At 31.6% G+C, this 7,531-nt stretch overlaps 1 protein-coding gene across 1 annotated transcript; it reads left to right on the top strand.

The window, feature by feature from the left end:
- The first annotated feature begins 945 nt into the window (after positions 1–945).
- LOC130676954 (uncharacterized) lies at positions 946–5,847 on the top strand. Its single transcript, XM_057483465.1, has 3 exons — positions 946–1,153; positions 3,961–5,668; positions 5,841–5,847. The coding sequence occupies exons 1-3, from the start codon at positions 946–948 to the stop codon at positions 5,845–5,847; spliced, it is 1,923 nt and encodes a 640-aa protein (XP_057339448.1).
- Positions 5,848–7,531: the final 1,684 nt, after the last annotated feature.

The raw sequence follows: 7,531 nt of genomic DNA, 5'->3' as shown, positions 1-7,531 counted from the left end.
ATTTATTTCTGTGTTAAAGAACTGTTTAGACTTCAAACAGTTATTTCGTGCATTCAAAAACTTTAAACAGAAAAAACTTTTATTAAAATTTTTGATTGTTGGTGATTTATTTTATATCAAAAATATTTTTTTAATTGTGTCCACAGTTTATTTCTGCGTTAAAGAACTGTTTAGACTTTAAACAGTTATTTTGTACATTCAAAAACTTTAAGCAGAAAATATTTAAATCAAGTAAATTAGTGATTGAATAAGAAACAACTACATCAAAGATGGCGCAATCTCGCGGTATTATTGATGCAATTCAAAGTTTAGTGGACACAGTAGCAACGTCATTTAATGATTTGCAACAAGACACAGTGAATGAAGAACAATGTCAAAAGTGCTACCAAGTGTGTGTTGACACAATTAATTATTTTAATGACATTTTCTTGGACCAGCAAACAAGTGTCCAAGTTAAAAGAAGTGTGCAAGCGAACATTGTGCTACTTTGCTGGTATGGTGATCAATTTACTCGACTTAGTGGTCAAGTTACCGGTGGTGACTTGGGTGTAAGATATAATTTAATTAAATGGCAAGACCTGGAAAACGCATTTGCGAATAACATCAAGACTGGCTGTGTGGTGAATCATGCTCACACTGACTTGAGAACTTTCTTAACTGATTCTCAAAATTTAGTGATAGCACAAGTTCAAGATATGTTGAATGATGTTGCAGGTCTTAAAGTCAGTGTAGAATTATTTTGCAAATTCAGAAATGTCAAAAATGAAAACACTGTTGAAGAAACACAATCATTTAACATTAAAAGCAGTGAAATTTTACCTGCAACATCTCTTGCTGACTGGTATACGGACAATGTATATGAGAAGTTGTTAAAAAAAAGTTGAAGACTTCAATCAAAAAGATTCTGGGTGGAGTTTGATTGAAATAAATAACTTGGTCATCACGATGTCAAGATATGCACCTCTTCAAGCTGGTGATTCAACGTTTTTCATGCTACCCAAGGACATCCGGGACATAAAAGCAGTTATAAATATTCAGAACTCGGATGAGTTTTGTTTTCTATGGTGCGTCAATGCAGCGTTACATCAGCCCGTTCCAAACCCCCAGAGAACTTCAGAATACAACCATTTCAGCTCAATTCTTAAGTATGAAGGTATTAAATTTTCTATATCTATCAAAGACATTCCTAAATTTGAAAAATTAAATAATTTATCTATTAATGTTTATGGTATTGAGTCTGAATATACCAAAAAAGCTGAAAAAAGTGTAATTATTCCTTTCTATTTAAGTAACAATTTAAAATCTGATAAAGAAACTATTCATCTTTGAATGGTTCAACAAGATGTAAATTTAAATATATCTGAAGATTTAAAAACTTTTGAACCCAAATTTCACTTTGCGTTAATAACAAATTTATCTCGATTAGTTAGAAGCCAAATATCAGATTCCCAGTCAAAATTATTGAGCGTGTTCAGCCGATGAAAGTTCTTAGTAGTCTGAGTAAGTTACTCAGCGCACTGAACTAAGTTTTCGGTCTGGACACTTTACAGATACTAACTAACTTTTTTCTAGCCGCCATTTTACTTAGTATACATTTTACCACGTAAACCACTAAAGTAAACAATAATAATTAGTAAAGTGCAAATCTGTACATGTATGCTAAAAATATTATTCAATATATTATCCATTAGAACTTACTTATTTTGATATAAATAATATCAGCAATAAATAAGACAACACGAGCAAACAGGTTATGATTCCCTAAACTATAGTAAGAGCTAAAAGCGTGTCCAGGCCGAAAACACACTGCACTCAGACAAACAGACCAAAATTTCTTTTAGGCTGAGTAACTTACTCAGACTACTAAGAACTTTCATCGGCTGAACACGCTCATTCTTTTGCGATAGATGCTTAAATCATTTTAAATTTGAATATTCGTATGAAAATCACAAAGCAGACTGTTATAAAGTTAATAAAGTTCGAATGCAATTTCCAGATGAAAATGATAAAATTTTGAAATTTAAAAATTATAAATGTAAAGACACTGTCCCGTTTGTTATGTACGCAGACCTGGAATGTACACTTGAGTCACAAGATGATGATGATGATGATGAAACACAAAAGCACATCCCGCACAGTATAGCTTTCTATCGTCATTGTAGTTATGATAATAAATTATCCAAATTTGAAATAAATCGATCACCAACATGTATTGAGTGGCTTACAAAAAGACTCAAAAATATAGCAATTGAAGTTGAACAATATTTAAAAAATCCCATAGTCATGAAGCAATTAACTGAACAACAGCAAGAAAGTCATGATCAAGCAACTCTTTGTCATATATGTGAAAGATCATTTTCTTCAAATAAAGATACACTTATCCAAAAAATTAAAGGAACAAGAAAATTTTGAAAATTTTTTAGTGATTTTTGGAAGGCTGTATTTTCGTGAAAAATGATCGCATCGAAAAGATAAAAAAAGCAAATTAAAGCTTGAAATCTCTAGTTTGAAGATCTTCCAGCAAAATATTTTTTTCAGCCACGTTTTTTGCGGAATCATAAAAAAAAAGTCGAGACAAAATTTTTCTAAATTTTTTGGTTTTGTTTTTTAGGTCTACGGGGCCGGGAAAAATTTTTTCAAAAAAACGAATTCATGGCTCGTTTAGGAAATTTATTCAGCTACAATCTGCTTTTTTTTGTTTCTCTGTACGACAATTTGTTGAATTTGTTAGATTTACTGAATAACTAACGCAAAAATGAAAGAAAATCCGAAAAAAATTAATTTTTTCATTTTGGTAATGATTTCACAATTTACGGAACAAAACTTGTTCCTTTAATTGTTTTGCAAAACTTTGAGCAATCGGACCGGACAAACGGTTCAATGGATCAATCTGAAAATTTCCAGGGTTTTTGGGAGTACATTAAGCTGTAAAATTACCTAGCAACATTATTTTTTTTATCAATATTTGCAGAGTAGCGATGAGTTGACTAAAAAACCAGAAAATGGCCATTTTTTGTGGGTTTTTCAAATGGATATCAAGGATAAAAAAAAATTTTTTTTTGAAAAAATCGAAAATGGAGCTTGTAGGGAATTTATTCAAGTTTATTAAACTGCCCTTTAAATTACTGTGTGACCATTACTTGCTGAGATATCAATAATCAAAGACAAAAGGCTCCTTTTTCATTTAAAGGCTGATATCTCAGCAGCAAATTGTCGTACCGAGAAACAAAAAAAAGCAAATTGTAGCTGAATAAATTTCCTAAACGAGCCATGAATTCGTTTTTTTGAAAAAATTTTTCCCGGCCCCATAGACCTAAAAAACAAAAACAAAAAATTTAGAAAAATTTTGTCTCGACTTTTTTCTTGTGATTCCGCAAAAACCGTGGCTGAAAAAAATATTTTGCTGGAAGATCTTCAAACTAGAGGTTTCAAGCTTCAATTTGCTTTTTTTATCTTTTCGATGCGATCATTTTTCACGAAAATACAGCCTTCCAAAAATCACTAAAAAATTTATAAAATTTTCTTGTTTCTTTAATTTTTCGGATAAGTGTAAATGTTATGATCATTGTCACTTTACGGGTAATTATCGTGGTCCAGTACATATTTCTTGTAATATTAATTACCCCGAGTCTCATGTTATTCCAATAGTTTTCCATAATTTATCCGGTTACGATTCTCACTTTTTAATTAAATCTTTAGCTACAACTTTTGAAGGTAATATGACATTATTACCAATTAATAAAGAAAAATATATATCATTTACAAAAGAAGTCAAAAATATTTCTGTTACTTTGCGTTTCATAGACTCATTCAGATTTATGGCATCAAGCCTTGAAAAATCAGCTTCTTAACTGGGTGATGATGATAAACAAATCACAAAACTTCACTATCCTGATCCAAAAAAATTTGAATTAGTTACCCGTAAAGGCGTATTCCCATATGAGTATGTTGATAATGTAGATAAACTTGATGACAAACAGTTGCCTGATAAAGACAAATTTTTTTCTAAATTAACAGATAATAATATTTCTGATGATGACTATTCTTTTGCAAAATTAGTTTGGGATAAGTTCAACATCAATACTCTCGGCGAGTACTCAGATTTATATCTTAAAACTGATGTACTATTGTTAGCTGATGTTTTTGAGAGTTTTCGTAACAGTTGTTTCAAAACTTATAGTCTAGATCCGCTACATTATTATACTGCACCGGGACTTGCTTTTGATGCGATGCTGAAACACACTGGTGTTGAGCTTGAGCTTCTGACAGATCCTGAAATGTTACTTTTCGTTGAAAAAGGAATCAGAGGTGGAGTATCTCAGTGTACAAACCGGTATGCTGCTGCTAATAATCGGTACATGGGTATAGATTTCGATCCTAGCAAGGCTGAATCTTATCTCATGTACTATGATGTAAATAATTTGTGTGGTGCGGCAATGAGTATGCCACTGCCAAAAGGCTCATTTGAGTGGGTAGAAAATGTAGATAATGTAGATAAATTTTTAAATGATAATGATGATGTAGGATATATATTAGAAGTAGATTTAGAATACCCTGAAGAATTACACGAGCTTCATAAATATTTGCCTTTGTGCCCTGAGCATTTTACACCGCCAGAAAGTAAATATTCTAAACTATCAACTACTTTGTATAATAAAAAAAATTATGTAATACACTATAAAAATTTGCAACAGTGTCTAGAATTAGGATTAAGCTTAAAAAAAATTCACAGAGTTCTTAAATTAGAACAGTCTGCTTGGCTTAAATCATATATTGATAAAAATACAGACTGTAGAAAGTTAGCCAAAAATGAGTTTGAAAAAAATTTTTTTAAACTAATGAACAACGCTGTATTTGGTAAGACTATGGAAAACGTTAGAAAATACAAAGATGTTCAATTAAAAACTAAATGGACCGGAAGATTTGGCGCCAAAGCTTTGATTTGTAAACCAAATTTCCATAGTCTTACCATATTTGATGAAGATATGGTTATAATTGAACTAACGCAAGCAAAAGTCTTTTTTAATAAACCAATTTATGTCGGCTTTGCAATATTGGACTTGTCAAAAATATTCATCTATGACTTCCATTATAACTATATCAAACAAAATTTAAAAAATGACGAGTCTAAATTAATGTACACTGATACAGATAGCTTCATTTATCACTTTACTGTACCAGACATATTTGAAACCATCAAACGTGATATTTCAAAGTTTGATACTTCAGACTACCCGGCTGATAACGTTTACAACATGCCGCTAGCAAATAAAAAAGTTCTGGGCCTAATGAAAGATGAAAATAATGGTGAAATCATGACTGAATTCACTGGACTCAGAGCTAAATTATATGCATTTAAGACATATAAAAATGAAAAGGCTAAAAAGCGAGCAAAGGGAGTAAAAGGTCCAACTTTGCGAACAATCACGTTTGATGATTACAAGCGATGTTTGAAAAATCATGTAAATTTAACAACAAAACACTATTTAATTAAGAGCGAAAAACATAATGTAAAAACGATTGTACAAAATAAAATAGCATTAAGTTGGGCTGATGATAAGCGCCAGCTCATTGACGGCAGCCACGACACTTTGCCATGGGGTTACAAAGTACCGAGTGTTGATGATATAATTGTAGATGAAGAAGGAATAACTATAAAAAAAAGAAAGTTAATGTAAATAGTTATAATTTATTCTGTAAGTTTGTAAAAATTGTTATTAAAAATGAAAATTCTATGTAAATAATTATATATATTTATAATTTAATTTGTAAAAATTAGTTTAAAGGTTTATAAATAAAAAAATGTTTATACAATTAAAAATTTTGTTCTTATTTATTAGAATATAAGATTACATAATAAGTTTTTTACAGATCTGATTTATCAATCCAGGTGTTGTGAGAGCTGTCGAAGCCGAGCCACTTTACATATAATTTATTTCCTCGTTTTTTTATAATGTTTTCTATTAGATAGACATCTGGATGCTTGACTTTGCTGAGTTCTTCAACATAAAATCCACCTTCAATTGGCTTATCTTGATAGTCTACAAGTTTGCACGTTGTTGGATTTGTATTCTGCACTGTCTTGATTGTAAAAATTTCAGTGGTCCAGTTGGGTGTGTAGCCATTTTCAAATACATGTTTGTACTTGCTGATTCTAATTTAGTCTCCAACTTTGAATTCATTTTTTCGTGCCTAACGCTGATCTTGAAGAGGTTTGTATATTTTTTCAAATATCTGCTTTTCAAATTTAGCAGTTACATCAATAGGTTCCAGTTAAATAGTACGATGTTTTCTAGTATTATATTTGTGTATCAATTCTTCTAATATATCAATCCATTTATAGGTACCACGAGCAGTGAATTGACGCCACATGTTATTCTTGAGTGTTCGATTAAAACGTTCACATATTGATGCCTTCAAGTTGCTGAATGTTGAGTACAAGTTGATGTTTTTACGTTTTATCAGTTCTTGAAATTCTTTATTGTAAAATTCTTTGCCTTGGTCAACATGCAGATTTTTTGGTACACGTCCTTGTTGAAATATAGATTTCATTGCACGAGTGACATCACTGCCACTTTTACTTTTAATCGGTACAGCCCAAGCATACTTTGAAAAAATATCTATGACAGTTAGCAGGTATTTGTTACCTTTATTAACTGTTGCATAAAGAATCATTTCAACTAGATCAGCTTGCCAAGTTTCATCAAGTGCTCGTATGTCAACATGACGACGTAAATAATTTCTGCGTGCTGGTCTGTGCAGCTCATACGCTATTACTGATTTTTTGTCCTCCATTGTCAACAAAAATTTTTGCTTCCAGTTCTTTTATTCGCTGTGTATTTCTATTAATTAATTCCTTTCGTGACTTTATTCGTTTTAATATAATTTTTAATTCTTGATTTTCATTTCTTAAAAGCGTTACAGAAGTATCCAGTGTTACTACTTGAGAGTGCAAGAGTGAAATGATCTCTGACTGATCATTCCTCATACTATCATACAGTAGCGATAGCTTTTTGTGAACAAGATCACGTGTAAATTTGACAGTTGCTGCATCATTGTCTTCAGCAGGTTTGCCAACATGACACAGTCTCTTGCTCTCAACATCATACTGTCCATCAACAGTTATTTGAAATCCTCGTCCAGGCGGTCCTGGTGGTCCGCTGATTGCAGCACCAGTTGGTAGCGAACGTCCAAAAATATCGATACTCATTTTTGCTCTTTTCACTTCAACAGTCAGCAAGTAAATGATATAAATTTGATGCAGTGGCTGCTAATGAATAATTTCTGCTTCTCGTAGCTCTTCAATAATTGATATGATTTCATTGGTGTGACTTAGATTCCCAGCTACTTGAGATGCCATGAGTAAACGAAGACGGTCAACTAGTTCATTTGGATCATCCCAGTAGACATAATCCATACGTGCTTTTTTCTTTTTCGCAATCATAAAACCAGGTAATCCTTTACCTCTTGATAAGTTTGCATTTTTAGATAGAAAATCAGCAATATAATTATTATACTTGATTGTCGAGTC

Source organism: Microplitis mediator, chromosome 11 (assembly GCF_029852145.1).
Source record: "Microplitis mediator isolate UGA2020A chromosome 11, iyMicMedi2.1, whole genome shotgun sequence".
Classification (NCBI taxonomy): Eukaryota; Metazoa; Arthropoda; class Insecta; order Hymenoptera; family Braconidae; genus Microplitis; species Microplitis mediator.
The sequence above is the reverse complement of the archived record's forward strand: the minus strand, read 5'-3'. Positions and strand labels throughout refer to the sequence as shown.

Bases quoted from the DNA above. Each gene is read 5' to 3' on its own strand.
- LOC130676954 (XM_057483465.1), top strand. From the start codon at position 946: ATGTCAAGATATGCACCTCTTCAAGCTGGTGATTCAACGTTTTTCATG. The intron at 1,154-3,960 runs GTATTAAATTTT...TTGATAATGTAG, and splicing joins CTCAATTCTTAAGTATGAAG to ATAAACTTGATGACAAACAG.